Source organism: Aquarana catesbeiana, linkage group LG01 (genome assembly GCF_042186555.1).
Source record: "Aquarana catesbeiana isolate 2022-GZ linkage group LG01, ASM4218655v1, whole genome shotgun sequence".
In the NCBI taxonomy this organism is placed as follows: Eukaryota; Metazoa; Chordata; class Amphibia; order Anura; family Ranidae; genus Aquarana; species Aquarana catesbeiana.
The window spans coordinates 592,381,053-592,398,560 of NC_133324.1; the positions used below are offsets into that span (position 1 = coordinate 592,381,053).

General features: G+C 36.7%; 1 protein-coding gene across 7 annotated transcripts in view; it reads left to right on the forward strand.

Annotated features, from left to right (window-relative positions):
• The window catches only part of PSD3 (pleckstrin and Sec7 domain containing 3), an 864,447-nt gene extending 847,177 nt beyond the window's left edge, over positions 1–17,270 (forward strand). For all 7 annotated transcript variants that reach the window (XM_073598198.1, XM_073598204.1, XM_073598214.1 and 4 more), the window contains one exon: positions 3,178–17,270. In XM_073598198.1, the coding sequence (XP_073454299.1) occupies positions 3,178–3,393 (216 nt within the window). In that variant the 3' untranslated portion in view covers positions 3,394–17,270. The remainder of the gene's footprint in view (positions 1–3,177) is intronic.
• Positions 17,271–17,508: the final 238 nt, after the last annotated feature.

The following is a 17,508-nucleotide window of genomic DNA, read 5'->3' on the forward strand; positions in this document are numbered from 1 at the left end:
TACACCCGTCGACATCCGATCAGTTTAAAACAGACAGATGGGGCGTTCCCCATCTGTCTGGCTAATCGGTTCGGATGGCAGTCAGATGTAAACCGACATTTACCTGCGACTGCCAATAGAGGAGAGCAGGCTGTGTCTGTATCTGCTCTGCATAGTGGAGTGGACACAGACCAGTTATCTGCCTGCTCAGCGGGGATCAGTAGACAGATTACCTGCTGAGCAGGTACACTCCAACAGAACCTGCCCCTTGCAGAAGGGGCCTAAGACTGTGGTAGGGACATTCAGTTTTATGCTCATCAAAGATTCATGTGCATGGTTTAGCCAAAGGTGAATTTATTCTCTTTGCTGCCTAAGTCCTAATATGACTTTCCACTCCCTAACAAAAATTCTATGCGTTTTGGATTTTCTATGTTTTTCTGGATATAGACTATTAGGACATGCATATGTGCAGTGTAATTGTTTTAGCATGACACTGGGTTCAATTTCCTACTCAAGATCTCATTATTCTGTGCATCTTCATATTTAGATTTGCCACACTCTGTGCAACCTGTGGTCAGCTGGCTGGAAGTACTCTGGTTGTTCAGTAACTGACATCCCCTCCAGAACTCAAAGGAACAATCAGAAATTGTCCAGTCACTCACTGAAGGCGTATATAGGCAGGTGTCAGATTGACACATTTGTATTTAAAATATTTCAAGACCATAGAACCACAATTATAAAAAAAAATACATATATCCATATCTTTTACAAACCTCTCCCAGACATCATGAACTTAAACTGCTTAATGATGAACTGCTAGGTGGCAGGAGTTTAGCAAACTCACTACAGAATTTATAAATGAGTAAAATAAAAAACAAAACTGAAGAGGTACCCAAAAGATAAGCTGCATCTTTAACTGGTTCTTTGAAATGTCTTTTGGGCTGCTTGCCAGCATCATTCTGTAATTATATCCAGAAGCTGGACTGATGGAGCACGAGGTTTGAAATGACAATGGACCCTTATTGGAACAGCACTTTTGCTCTCCATTCTTGAACAGGATATCATTTTCAGGTGCCTGAAATTGCAGCAGAATCAGTATTCAGTTATAGGGTCAGAAAAGGGCACTCTAATTATGGGAGGAAAGGAGGGCCGTAGATAAAACAACTTAGGACAGCAATAGAAGGTTTGCAAGAAGGTCATTTTTTACAGTCATTCACAAGTATTTGTTAGCGGTTCATTATTTCAGTGATTTGCCTAACAGTAAAATCAACTGACAGAAATATATATTCTCCTAATACATATAGTCATCTGAAAATAAGCCACAGCTCCTTAAATAAGGGAATCTCCATTCTTTAAAATTGCACTCTAATTAATGGAACGCTCTTAGACGCCTTTATCTCACCATACTCCTAATGGCTTTTTTTTTCAGTTTCCTTTCTTGTTGTAGTCTGTGACTTGAGTTCGGTGTATAGGAGAGGGGATGTACTAATCTATTTTCCTTTAATGCAACCTTTTGATACCAAAATTATTGACTGCTAATACATTGCTATCTTTAGCTTTTTTGTAAACTCTAATTTAAAGAGGTGTGTATAATAATTTCATTTGCTTAGACCTTTCTGTATTATTTGTCTGTACCTGACATAGCTTTCAAAAATGTTACCATCCAAAACAACGAAAAGGTTATAGAACATTATTTAGCAAAACATTTGAAATGCGCCCCCTCACTACTCCCTGCTGAATTATCCACTCATGTATTTTATGGAGGGAACTTTCAGTCTCACACATATGAATAGAGAAAGATTAGCTGCTGCAGAGCACCTTTGTATTAAAAATTATGATGGAATGCACGCTCAGGCATTCATTGGCAGTGCAGTAAAGTGCACCAACTACAGCTATAAAGCTTTTCCAGGTATCTCTAGCTGTGATGACTGTTCTTAAACCCCATGAAACTAAGTGCATTTAAATATGATTGTTCTTCTGGATCTCTTTGTTCCTGTGAGAAAAAGAAAAGAAGTCATTGGGCCACAACTTGAACATAACAGTAAGCAATAAAGATACTTTTGCACAAAGCAACCTTAGAAGTTAACTATTTTGCTTTATTCAGACAGCAGGAAAGCAGTCTTTATGGATTTAGGGATTCAGCTATTCTGTATCAGAATTAAAGGTGTCTGGTTATTTTTTCACCCACCGACCCACCTGGTACAATAATTATGCTAATGTTGATGAAGAGTGGGGATGGCATTTTAACATGAACATGGGGGGGCATTATTTATCAGCTGGCTGTTTGTGTAATTTTCTGCTCAGAATAAACCAGTATTTTTAATTTTTCAAATGCATGTTCCTGTTCTGTAATCCAATTTAGTGGATTCCAGTCTTGGGAATAGGGTTGGCCTTTAGCCCAAATAATCCTGGAGCAAAGAGGTGAGTATGCAAAGGAGGAGTTCAGTTCACAACCCAACAGATGAGGGTCCTATTTTCCATCCATCGGATGGAAACGGACAGGTGGTCCATTTCCATCCATAGAGGAAAGTAGGACTGTCCGTGTCCACTCTGCATAGTGGAGCGGACACAGACCTGCCATCCACCTGCTCAGCGGGGATCAGCGGACCGATCCCCCACTGAGAAAGCAGAATCCGCTATACGGAGGTGCCCGTGTGAAAGGGGCCTCAGTTTTCCTCTGAATTGGGTAAGAGATCTGAAGACTGAAACAGTTTCACATAAAAATACTAAGAATTCCATTATTTTTCTTGTTGCCCTTAAAAATTAATCGGTATTCTTGTTTAGCTTTGCGATCAAAAGACTTTAATGACAGGTGAGAGTGAATTGGTTGTTATGGGCAACAATAGTTTTTCCTGTTAGCACATTTTTAATGCAATTATTAGGTTTACCTATTAAGGCAATACAAAGAGCACTAAAAAAAATGTAAACTATAGTAGCCCAAAACAAGAATCAGATTGTAGTTGACTGCGTGATGTCTGCAGATTTGCTGAGAAGATGATTTGCAACTTGTTGCCAAAGGTTACTGCATCTTGCACATCCTTGTTCTTTGCTCTCTTTTACTCAGTAAGGAATGTTTATAGTTAAATGGTATTGTCTTTGTTCACCCTTTTGATGGTTCTTCTGTTATTAATCAGTTGCAGCTGCCTAATTATCTTTATATTCTGCTGCTAAATATTTTATGTTGTTTCCCTTTTATAGAAAACCCGATATGAAGTTTATGTGAAACTCCTGAAGGAAGGAGGCAAAGAGCTTTTGAGCAGTGGTGAAAATGACAACTCTGGCCTGAAGAAATCTCATTCAAGTCCATCTCTTACTCAAGATTCATCACCAGCCAGTGCCAAGGTCAAGCGTAATGTTTCGGAGCGGAAAGATTACCGGCCAGAGACACCCAGCATCAAGCAGAAGGTTACTTAAGAGGCATGGGATGACAATAAGCTGGAAGTCAGTCAGCAAGAGCAGCAAAATATATTGTCTGTCACAATTGTTACTATCTGTGGTTCATTCAAACAACAAAATGAGTCTGTGACTGACTGGAGCTTGATAGCATTTTCTATTGCACATTCCTTCTTGCTGTTGACTGCTCACTTTGTTGTAGATGTCTTTGTTCCCAATCTGCAGAGTGTGGTAGTTTGGCTTATAACACCTCATGCACTGCAGATTCAGTCCAGCGCTGAAAGGTATAGCAATTAATGCCCCTTTATTCATAGGGGATACTTATCTGGGCAACAAAATGTTGTGCCTGCCCCAGAGTCCACTGTTCTTCACCTTCACATCAAATATTTTTAAGTTATATTATTTTAACCTAATTTATACAGCAGATATTGGTTTACTGTAATTGACCTTTCTTTTTTTAACTAATTTATTGTAAACCCAGATTTAAATGACTTGTACAGACAAGTTTGTGCTGGAATTATAGAGGGAATTGGTGGTAAAGTGTGGGCCAGTGCAAGTTTTGGTATCTTAAATGCACCAACTTTATTGACACTAGACATATAGACAAATGCACATTTGAGCCTGAACAGAGTAGCCCATTTAGTTGCTGCAGGACGTGTGTTATTATTGTTTTAGTCTATGCTGTCTACCCAAAACTGGATGGGGATAACACATCCAATTTCAGTCTGCACAAGGATTTTCATGTGTGTCGAACATTATTCAAGGCCAATCCATTTATGAATGTACTGTACAGTTTTCATCTCAATCATTAGGAAAGCAGTTTTCCCCCTTTTTTTTTCTTGAATTCATTTCCTTGTTGGTTGCAAATCAGAACTGCAGCTATCCGCTTATGTTTGTCTAGGTATTTTTTTAAATTAATTTTAGACATATAATAAATCTCTGCCATTGTGAGGCTTATTCAGCAGGTAAAAAAGCAGTATGTCAAGTGCAGTTGCTCATAACAATCAATCAGAAGTATTTTCTCAGTAAACTGAAATCTGATTTGTTGTTGTCAATTACTTTATCACTGCTTTGCTGAATAAAGTTGGTAGACTTTATATTCTTTCATAATTGAAGGACTATACAAACAGCACAAAATTCTTCAATATACCTTTAATTGAAATAGTCATTTGCTTTAAAAATAATTCAACATTTCTACTTCTAATTATAGTGCATTTTATTTGTACTTCTGCTCAGAGGGGGTTATTTATTGAAGCTGGCGAGTGCAAAATCTGGTGCAGCTCTACAAAGAAACCAATCAGCTTCCAGGTTTAATTTCCAAAGCTTTATTGAACAAGCTGAAGTTAGAAGCTGGTTGGCTACCAAGCACAGCTGCACCAGATCCTGAGTGCACCAGTTTCAGTAAATCTCCCCCATAGTGTTCTATGATAGACATACTGTATGTCTAGCACAGGTTATAGAAGAAGCTGTAATTTACAGACATGTATTATTTATTTATTTTCACCAACTCAGAACATTGTAGTTCATTCAAAATGAAGGGTATAAAGGAATCTAAAGGGTATAAATACTGATCGATCACAAAAGACTGGAACGTAACATCTTGTTTTTTTAATAGCTATGGGAATTTCAGAGAAGGATAACAGATGAGAGGCCAAGACTGCCATCACTTTAGTTGATTATTTTGAAATGATGTGCAACTAAGTGATTCTTTGAATTATACAGCTTCCCTACACAGCAGTTTTGTTGTCATTTAGATGCTTTTTTGTTTTGTTTAGTTTTTTTTTTTTTGTTTTTTTGCAAATGCATGTACATTTTGAAAGTCATTTTAAAAAGCTACATTTATATGCAGAAGTCATATACCTCTATGTATAAATTCATTTACTGTTTGGAAGATATGGCTAAAGTGAAACAAATATTGCATAACTAAGCAAAATTAGGTCATCCTTAGTGTTGATAGCCTTAAGTAACCCAAGGAGATTTTAAGTCTGAAGTGGATTACCAGTCTTAAAGTGGATGTAAACTAGACATGTGCATTTCAGCCTTGCTGTTATTAATTCATCCTAGCAAAACCGTTAACACAGATTTATATTATATTTGGAATATTGGTCCATTTTATAGCAGAAATATCTGTTACCTGTAATATGCACTATACTAAATCCTTCCTCTCAGTCTTAAACCTCCTGTAACATTGTATACATAGATGATAATAGAGACCCTATCCTAAAATAACCACTGATTCCCATATTTTCTTGCCACACGACCAAATGCCAGACTGAAGTCCACCATTTGCTTGTTTGTTCTTAGCTGAAAGAGAGAATCAGAATTCAGGCAGAAAAGCTGACTCACTTGAATCACTAAGCACTTTTGGGTCAGTATACCTGACCAGCTACTTTGACAGCCTGGAATAGCATTTTCTTTCAGGATAGATATTTTTAGGCCTCCGTATCATCTATGTATGTAGTGTAGCAGAAGGGTCAAGATGGAGCTAATTATTACAAGAAATGTTTACTTTAAGAAAATGCAAGACATGTTATCTTTGTAAAATAGCATTTCACAAACAAGAAGCACTCAAATGTTAGACTTGCCAGAAAAACACATTAAGAAAATTATACATCTATTGAAGTTCAGCAGCCTGTAATATATTTTACTCCTCAGCCCAGAGCCAATGTTACTTGGCCATTTGATTAATGAAACAGTCTTTTCTTGCTCAGCAGCTTAGCTAACTGCTTTTTTTTGTTTCTTAAAGCACATAGAAAATTAACTGTTGAAATTGCAGCCCTGAGCTGCATTAAGTATTTTTTAATCTTGGATAAAGAGAAAATAAATACATCTGAGGAAATGTGGGTTTAGGAAGTAGTCAAGGTAATAACATATTTAACTACTTGGGCTGATTAAAACATTTTACAGTGAAACTAAAGTCCTCAAATACTCACCTCCACTGCAGCAATGTGACATCCACAAGCTCCCTCACCGGCAGACATCTGCCCAGCTCTTTCCAGGTGCTGGGTCTTTGGCCATCTTGATTGCCCATCCCCTGCAACAGCTCATAATAGCCATCAGGTAGGAAAAACAATAGGTGGGTGTTTTTGTTGTGGGGGAGCCTCTGACTTTTTTTTTTTCTACTTGACAGTGCAGGTGTTTGACAATTGGCTGCTGCTACCAAAATTGTCACATGGTGATGGGGGAGAGTCTTAAGCCCTGTGTAAGCTCTGGCTATATTTATCCAGAGCTTCTTGTCCTTGCCCCTGAATAAGACGATGGGCGAATGAAGTGTAGAAAATGATAAGCTGCTGTGGAGTCTGGCAGGTGAACCTGTTTATTTGCAATGGCACAGCTTCACTTTTAGCTCTGTATCTTAACAGTAGAAGAGCCAAAAAATGTAAAACCCAACAAAGTAGAATTAATTTAAACCTATTTTTAGATTTTAAAAACAGATGTGTGAAAGCCACATACCATGTCAAGGTTCTGCTCCACATTGTGCTTGTACTCTAACACATGGAGTGCTCCAACACAGACTTACCCAGGGCAGCTGAAAACCTCTCATTTGTGTACTAACAACAGTAAATGGAAAGTATGACACGCAGCTCAGTTTCTAACTAGGAAACAGGTGCACGTGGGAAGGACAATACACAACTTTTGCATGAAACTAAATTCCGTAGCATGTGGACTTATTAACCAGAAAGGGATCCTGATCAAGACCCATATTAGCAGAAGTCAGTTTCATACATTTACAAATATATGTGAGCACCACAAATTAGATTAGGATGCCTCTAGAAAGTATAATCATACTCTAGTCTGCAGGAACACTTATACTGAGATGCATAAAGCAAAAAAGAAATTGAGAGCAGATATCCATATCTCCTTAAAGGTATGACAACACAAGGAAGTTCCAGGCTTGCTGAGAGTGCCTGGCATGTGTACCAAATGTTAGCATTTAATATTCAGCAATTTATGTACTGTAGGTTTGTGAAAGGTACTAATGATGTAAAAAGCATGACTTCTGTAATGTATACATTTTGAGCAACGTCAGGCTATATTAAAGCAAACCTGAGGTTTATTTCAGTATGGTAAATTGACTGCTGAAGTGTATTTTAGGCATCTCCATGCATGTTTAATTAATTTATAGCGTGCCCTAGTCTCCAAAATCCAAAGTGATTTTTTTTAATGCAAACTGCAACCAGAGCTTTTATCCTCCTGCTCCATGTGCCTCCCTGTTGGTTAATACCACAGTTGCCAATAGGTAAGTACAGGGGAACAGATGCGATAGAGCAGGACTATACAATCTCTGGTCACAATCTTCATAATATAGTGCTCTGGGGGTTGGGCCTACTAGGGTACTATGGAAATAAACTGAACATTTATGCATATACTTCGAGGTGTCTGCTCTATACTCTAGCAATCATTTTACAATGTTGAAATGATTCATAGTCTCACTGTGCAGGCCTTCTAATATGTCCAGTAATATTGAACAGTGAACATTAATACTTTCATGCAGGGAGATAATAAAATAAACATTTCTGTATTTAGCTTAAAGTGGATCTTCACTCTCCCATCCCATTTCTTTTTCAAATACCTGCATACCTTTTTGCAGGTTCTGAACATTTCAGATACTCACCCACCCAGTGGATCCAGCATTGTCCTGCAGAATCCTCTCAGAATTCTGCCCCTGCTCAAACGCCGCAATCTTCTTGTATGACGTCATCGGGTTCAGACGCCAGGCCTCACAGTGATGTGCTGCTCCTCCTTTCTTAATGAAGGACTATGTGACATGCATGTCCCAAGAAGCACAGCAGGAATATTACAAATCATTTGCTTAGGCATGTAATGTGCATTGGGGAGGGGACAGAACTCTTTATGTTAAAAAAAGTGTGCTCTGTGTGTGGAGGAGGGGTGGAGAGGAGGGAAGATAAATCTGAGGGTGAAGATCCGCTCTAAGCAAGTTGTAGGGTCCTGTATTAATTGTAGCCTGCAAGAAACAAGAAATGTTGATACATTCAGTACAGATGGGAACATAACTAAACTAGGAAATTATATTAGTATTTTGTAGTATTGATAAATTAATATAAAAAGCCTGTATAGTGAAAGTATTGATGCTAGTTCAAAAAATATGCTTAGTGACATTGGGTGGTATACCTGACTGGTCCTATAAGCTAGTTCAATTTTATATGGCATCTCATAACTTGGACAGTTAGTAAATGTTGTATCGTATAGATAGAGTTTAGAGTTCAACATTATTGCTACACCACCATTTCAATTTCAATTACATTGTCCAGGATTTTAAGTTGGAGGCTGATGTGTATATATAGGAGAACTGTTGGTGCAAGACCTGTAAAAACATGGCACATTTTTCATCAAAGACAAAACGTCATTCCTCCTGTTTATTTTTATATCTTGTATATAATTGAACTTTATCAAGGTACATATTTATATATATATTAATAACCCAAATTACCAGTACAGCTAGTTTATGATCTATAACCCATAGGAATTAGGTGAAAGACTCATTCTATTCATTGTGACAATCTGTACTATGTATAGACGGTGATGTGCATACATGTAAAGCATAAGTGTTGTTTGTGATGATTATTTACTTTTTTGAAAGGTACAATCCCTCAATAGTTTTACATTGGGGTTTATATATCGTTTACATGGTACTTATTTTCCTGATTTTATACATCTTATTTTATACTGTGATGTATATACAATACATATACAGCTTCATTTAAATTTTTCTCTTCCTATAACCTATAGTTTTTAAATTACTTTTTTTCTTTAGCAATTCAAACGTAATACTCCTTAATTGAAAACAGTGCTTTATTATAGAAAATTATCTAAAATGCTCAATCTTGACTGGTGTTTCACTGTATATTGCACTTAGGGTAAGGTTTAGGGATCAGTCCATCCCAAGTAATTTCAGTTAAAGTTGTGTGGCAGGCTTGTGGCCTCTGTGTGGTCTAGCCTCTGTTATAGTTCCCTGCTGTGCCCCTGCCCAACTTAGAAGCTGATCTAACAGAAGAACCCCCAGGCATTTGCACTTTCTGTTGCATTCCACACATTTTAAGGCCGGGTTCTCATATGTACGGCCGTGGTTCCCAGCATGGGGTACTGTGCGTTTCTGTTGTCTGAAGGTCCGAACTTTTGCCTGAATTCGCACCTGAACTGGACCAAACATGCACAGGACCCTTTTGGAATGCGGACCCGGGCCTCCCCGGACCTGTGTGAACCAGCTTCATCGAGAGCTGATCACACTCTCATGTCATGCAAATTGGATGCGAGGAAACCTGCATCCAATTCATACATATGTGAAACCAGTCTAAAATAAGGTAAATTGTCACACAGGGAGAGTTGGACACCGCCATAGTTGCTGCAGCAGGTTCGCAGATTTGAGAATGCAAGGGCAAACGTCTTACCTCTCCAATGTCTCCTCTTCTGTAAGACATTATTAATTACAGTATTGATAATATATTGACCAGACTTAGCTGTTTGAACATCCTACAGTTACACAGAGTTACCAATAAATATGATTTCATAAAAGGCAATCCAGTTTTTTTGTATTCCCCTTTCATTGGAATATGAATAGAAGCGATCAGAGCAGTCACAAAGTCACATATCATTGTTCACAATTGCCTCCTCCTGCATTAACTTTTTATATTAAAAAAAAGCTTCTTAGGCACAGATGGCACTTGTCTGCATTTCCCATATTGTAAAACACCACAGAAACTGTCTGCCATGTCAAATTACTACTAACGTAAGTAAGATATTACATTCCGTTAAACAGCTGACACATAGTTGCAATGATTTTCTTTTTAACTTAAAATTACTTAGAAGTTTTCATGGTGCAGTTCATCATCTCACTACAATGTAGGCAAACTGCAGATTGCCTTAAGAACGCAATTTGATCGATTCTAGACAGTGTGATATTTCTATGATTGGCTTCAATATTTGTTCATATAACAGCATAAAATCTATATCAGAAGATGATATATACATGAAGTACATAAACAATGTGCCTCAAACTCATATTTTAAAATCTTTTAAGGACGTTTTTACATTTAGATTGACCTCATGTTCCATATGAACAAAAAAACAAAAAAAAATAATATATTGCAGCTTACTAGTCTGTAAATGTTGTTAGCTGCATTAGTTTCTCTTTTTTTTCCCTTTGTCTTTATTTGATGATTCAGTCAGAAACACACATCTGTTTTACGGTGGCTAAACTCACATCTTCACTGTATTTCTGGAGGAGCAGCATGGTCACATTTGGACAGCAGCATTGTCAACCTGTGGAGAAGGGAGTTTCGGATTGACTAGTAGATTTGGATGGGCTTCACATAAGTGACCAATAAATTAAAGCCTAGCTACAGCTAACTTGTTAAGAATTTACAAAAAAAGTTTTTCTTTTTGGGATAAAGGTTTTTAACTAAACAAATAAAAGCTAACTGTTGTAAGCACCCCTGCCAGTGTTAAGATTTGTCTCAACCCTCTAACTGACACATTTGGTGTGCAATTTGGTCTGGAAATTGCAGACTTGTTGGACAGATAAACAGGGAAAATAAAGGGAAAAAGCCTAAAAAGAAGGTTAATGTATTTACCACGTCAAGATTTGGTAAGCTGCAGTTACATTTTTGCTTTTGGGTTCAGATATACTTTAGGTGGATTGTCAGTGCCCTTATTTACAACATGAAAATAACAGCACTAAGGTCAGATGTGAAGTAGTAAGTCACATTTTATTCTCACTGCTGCTTCCTTAAAATATGTGTTAGCTCATGTCTCCTTGTCTAATTTGATAGGATTAATGGGCTGGTTTGTTAATTCACTTTTTTAAGATTGATGTACACTATGTGTGGCTGTTCTAGATGTTGTTATAAAAATGCCAACTTGCAGCAAAGAAAATTGCTCTTTTTTTCTACAGTAGCATTTCTATTTCATGACAAGCTGTGATGGCTATACACACACTAAATGTAATAGGTGTACATTTCAAATTGAATCTAGAGACAGTGCTGGATTGAAAAAGTTCAGTACATGGCACATTTGAGAGATTAGTGCTCCTGGCTTCACTAAGCTGGAGTTCCTAAGGTACTTACGTTTATTCTTTCATTGTTGTTTCATACAGATTTTTTAAGATGATCTTTTTTACAAGTTTCAAACAAGTTTTAAAACCTCACAAGACTATATGCACTCCTAATTTAAGTTTGTAAAAAGAGACCAGACTCCTCTCTAATATAGTTCCCCATGCAGCACAGTTGCTTCATACACAGAAGAAAAAACCTGAAATGTTGACTTTGTTAATGCTTCAGACTCCTTATATGCCAGTTTACTAAATACAGTACGTACTCCTTATACGCCAATTTGCTAAATACCTGATGCGTTTTATTGCATTGATTTGTCTAGTGTCTATATTTAAAATTAGGATGACTTGAAGGGATGCTTCCCCCTTGATATAATAATTAGCCTTGCTTAGGATGAGCTCTGATAAATGCTCTCTGATCTAGTAAACGTACTGCAACTCTAAATGCGAAATGAATGCAAAACTTGTTTGCGGGGCCATTTTGGACAGCTCAGCAGAAACAAATGATGGGAATTAAAGCACTAAAAAGACTGATTTTATCAACTCTGACAGTAATCTGTGCAGTCAAAAGCCCATTATTAGCACCTACTGAAGCACAGCAAAACATATACCATCATTTATGGGTTCTACTTTTAAAGGTATCACAATTTTTTTCGAAAAAAAAAAAAAAAAAATCTTTTGTTAATCTAGTAAGTTAATATAAAATTCCCCAAACTTGCTTTAAAATTTGAAAAATATTAAAACTGAAAAATAATCATTAAACTGGAGAGGAAAAATACTACATGGGGCAAATGCAATTTCACAGACATCCAGTGGGAAATGTGTAATTGGACATTTTAAATTAATGTCGCGTACACACGGTCGGATTTTCCAATGGGAAATGTTGGATGTGAGCTTGTTGTCAGAAAGTCCGACCGTGTGTATGCTCCATCGAATATTTGCTGTCGGATTTTCCGCCAACAAATGTTTGATAGCAGATTCTCAAATTTTCCGCCAACAAAACTTCGTTGTCGGAAAGTCCGATCGTGTGTACACAAGTCCATCGCACAAACGTTTGTGCATGCTCGGAATCAAGCAGAAGGAGCCACACTGGCTATTGAACTTCCTTTTTCTCGGCTCGTCATACGTGTTGTACATCACCGCGTTGCCACGTTCGTACTTGTTGGCCAACATTTGTGTGACCGTGTGTATGCAAGACAAGTTTGAGCCAACAACCTTCAAACAAAAATCCACGGTTTTGTTGGCGGAAAGTCCGATCGTGTGTACGCGGCATAAGAGTTTAACATTTTGATCTAAAAGTACATTCATGCTTAGAACTCCTTTTTGGGGGGCTCTGAGGTTTTATCCATTTCTTATTTAGGGGAAATATGCTTTGAGTACATAAGAGTAAAGCAATTGAATTGATGATACTGAGTGATCATTAGCTGCCCTTTGTGTATTACAAATATATACAGTATATCGCAAAACTTTCACCCAAGATTTTCAATTTGATCCTTGGGAAATATTGGGTGAATCATGGGTAAAACATTTATAAATAGACTCCTTAATGTAGTGGGATTATGTATTTACAAAATGTAGATGCTGAACTAAACATGGTCTATCGGTCTTTGAAAGTTAAGAGGATATTGCAGGTCATATTCAGTCTGACAGACACATCCCTGCAGCACTTCATGGGAAAAGTCCATTTATCAACATTAAAACTTTGCATATGTTAAAAATTGGTAAACATTATTTTTTTCTTTGTGGAATACAAAACACGATACGTCAGTTTTTAGCAGATTAGCTTACATTAGCAGATTAGCTGGGGAGTAAATATTTGAATTTTGTTGGGTAAAGCTAAGCATCGGTTGTGATATGTTAACGGAAAGCTGTAAAATGTTAGATGAGTATACAATACATAGAACCAAAATGATGGTACACAGAGCCGAGTCCAGTGTTTACATCATAATGCTTTCTAATATATAGTAGATAGTAGTCATACCCTGTTCACACAGCTGTGTTGGTATTGGTGGTTTCTGCATGTTAAAAACAAATTTAGTAATCTGTACCTTGTCCACACTATAAAATATTAGGGGATCAATTAACAGGAAAAAGCCGCCGTTATGCAAAATACACCTTATCTCCTTTAGATATATGGTATTTAGTTTAAAACCGCACTATAGTTTTAAATAAAAGCCACATATACTGTACAATTCCATCTGTATCATATGAGAAAAGCAAATCTTTTATGAAAAAATTGCATTTTGTGAAGATTAAGAGTTATTGGTCACTCTCTTGGGGCCTGCATTCAGGTAGAGCAGGGACGTCAATAGCTTTGAAGAGTCACCTGAATAGTCTTTTGTTATCAGCCCCTCAAGATCTACACAGGCTACATGACCAAAACTATATGTCGGTCAAGTAAATGGGTATTAAATACAGAGACATAGAATGGGACTTTGAATAGGCACCCAAGTACCCATAAGTAAATGGGTACTAGAACTTCAGATGATTTCTGTGGTTTCAGTAAATGGTGTTTAGCTCACAAAATTCACAGTTGCTTGTTTATTGCAGATGTTAAAATAACTGACCTTATTTATATGTATAGATTTGCTGGGGGAAGGGGGGATAGGTTATTGTAATATGTTATAAGATTATTAGAGGCTAGTGGAGGCATACAACTGTCCTTCTATGGAATCAATACAAAGAAAAGAAAATGCACCTCCTTTAGCTTTAGTTCAGATAGCATATAAAACTTTTGGGTATTTTACAGTTTATAAATTATATTTATTGCTCTTTTCTATAAAACAGTTGTTATTTAGATTAGATAGATGCAGTAAACATGGCTTTGAACTGAACTAAGAATTGTAGTAATGGGAGCATTACTTTTGATGCGGTGTGGAGTGAATGAGGCTAAATGTGTCTGCTGATATCACATCAAATAGTTGGTATTTAGTAGTGTGTGAAATGCTTAAATGCTTGGTGCATTAGAGCAGCTTTGAAAATAAATACAAGGCTTTAAATTACCTGGTTTATTTGCAGTACATTACCCTATATCCATTTGCCACATTTAAAACTAGGGCCATCTTAGGGCCAAAGTGACTAGGGGCCTGTGTTGACTGGCCTTTCTTCACTTCAAAGGGATTTTGCTTTCCAATACAAGTCTTTGTAAAATGCAAAACCCACTTAAAGCAGGTCAGGAGAAGGTCACTTGCAGGTCAAATGCACCTGTCAATGAACACTCAATGATCTCAGAAGAATCTCAACCTAATGTCAAGTTGATGCGATTGACATAAAGCCCAAAGTTGATTGACACAGGCCCTAAGGTAGTCACTCTAGGCACCAAAAGCCGGTAAGGCCCCAACAAGCAGAACATTTTTCTTGTCAATGTTCACAGAGTAGGGTCTTGAAATTGGCAGTTGCGGCTCTAGTGCCAAAGGCAAAGTCATTAGGAGCAGCCTTGCCTTCTCTACAGCCTTCATTAGAGGCTGCAGTCATCACTATGGAGAGCAGGATTGTCTGAGACATGGACCGATTATCAAGATCATAGGTGTGCTGCCAACTTCTAGACAGCAGAAATAGAATTATATATTCCAAGTATCAGAGATGGCATTCAAAAATTGACTGACTACAGAGGCTAGTTATGTGTCAGAAATTGTCATAAGTAAGACTGGCATGATACTTTTTACTGACATTAGAGGCTGGAAGCATATAGGATGATAAGAAATATTACACAGATGACCCAAATCTTTTCTTGCATTAGACAACATATTTTGTCGAGACAGGTCTGGTTGAAAGGGCCTGTTTATGTCATGCAGACTTACAGCTATAAACTTTCAAACTAAGGTGACTGCTTAAGCTTTAAATAAGTCACGTCTCTGAAGAGCTAGAAGCTTGTTGCTTGTCTATCCCGATAAGTTATTTTAGGTCCCCTTGGTGATTGCAAGTAAACCCCCCACTAACTGCAGAGTGAGAAAGTGAGAATCTTAACAGGTCACACAGTCAATTCACAAGATAGCTGTTGTTGTAATAAAAGATTTAACAAACCAAGTCTCTTAGTGGATTTGCTTCTGTAACTGTCACACATTTTTGTCACCCTTTCAGCATTTGTTATTTTTCATCGGTCTTGCAAATCAAGACTGTTGTACATTCTATTTTACATTGCAGAAGACCACAAATATATTAGTAGAGATTCATTTTTCATTACTGCCCCCCAAAGATGTACAACAGTTTTGGGAAAATTACATAAAAATGTGTTTTGTCATTAAAAGAAGATTGTTTACTACAGAAAATCAGATATCCACCCAAAAGGATTCATTTGTGCCAAGTGGATAGTAATGGGCACAACCAGTGTTTTTAAAATTATCCTTAGCCAAGATATGAACATCCAGCACACTAAAACTTTCTTTCTAAGCTGAACACACTTCTACCAATGACTATATATTTCAAGTTTCAGATTCAAATTAATAGGGCACTGGCAGTGCAGCAAGGAAAAGGTAGATGTGGAACTTCACAACCAATCTTCACATTAGCATCACAGAAATTAGTATCATAATACATATATCACTTTTTGCCTAATACAGAATTGGTAGTTTTAGCTAGAGGTTACATTTTATATTTACCATTGTGTACTTTAATTTGTCACAAACTTAAGCTGATAAATACTGAGATAACTGAGGTAACCTTTGGAGAAAACCAAACTTTGAAAGGATCAGAAAATTTAGAGATATAGACTGCTGATGTTATATGCAAATCCAGATTTGTCTTGTAAAAACTTAACTTGACCACACCCCTTTCTAACTCCCTGTTGGTCAGCAAAGCCACCTATCACATTAAAAGGCCATGGGGAGGATAAGAGGTTGAGCGGGAGCTTTTACAGGAAAAGACCAGATTTGCATATTATATCAGGTGCCTCTGAATCTATTGATCACTTTATATTTGCAATTTGTAATTGTCAAATCTGTTCCCACTGAGAATAATTCTCAAAGCATTGTGTATTATAAGGTACTTAAGGGCTGGAGTTGAAAAACACTGCTTTATAAAGCACCTACTCCCGGGAGATATTGTACATTTACTTGTATTTGTTAGTCTAGCAAGAACTACAACAAGTTTCCTTTAAAAATGAAAAGCCCTGAGAGTTTCAAGTCATCTTTTCAAGGAATAGTTTCCCGCAATGGAGCTTTGGTGTATAATTGTACTTCTAATAAAAGATTGCACTAGATTGAAGGTAGCGGGAGAAAGTAATTTTCACACTTCTTTCAATACATCACAGTTGACAGTTTTGTGGTGGCTGATTGCTTCGACTGGCCTTGTGAGACATGAAAATATAAGCTTGAATTTTGTTTCACAATATCGAGTTCTAGTTAAGTGAGGACATGACACGAGTGCAAAAAAAAAGCTGTATAGAGCACTTTTTAATGATAAAATAATAATAATGGTAAAAATAATAATAGATTCAAATAGGATCGCTTTAGAGGCATCCTATGGTTTTTTTTTTATGTTTACATTTGTATTTGGTTTACTTCATATATGTATGTACATTATACCTGCAACCTTCTCATTCCAATATGTTGTAAATTAAATAACAACGCCCCTCATATTTATAGAAGCTGTGATATAGTACATTTCTCTATTGTGTAAATGGTCTTTAAATATTCAGTTTCTTTGTGTTTTTATAAGTTGGGATATTGTTGCTTTAAAAAAGGAAATGTAAACAACTTTACAGCATCAAAAAAAGATTTTTATGTACTGTAAATCATCCAAAATAATGAAGGATCTAAATAAACAAAGTGTGTATATGACATATGTATATGTACAAACTTTAGCAAGAAATAAAACAAATGTATTTCACTTGCATGGTTTCCTGTGTTGTTATTATAATTATAGATTTACTACACATACTCTACATGCATTAAATGAGTGCATATTTAGGTGATGTAAAAATGTTTTACTGATGATTTATTGTAAAAAAAAAAAAAGAAGAAGAAAAATTACCTTTTTTTTAATCATCTTCATGTCAGATGTCTGGTCAAAGAAAACATATATTGCTCTTATAACCTTTTAGTAAACAATCTTATTGAAAAAAGCAGAAC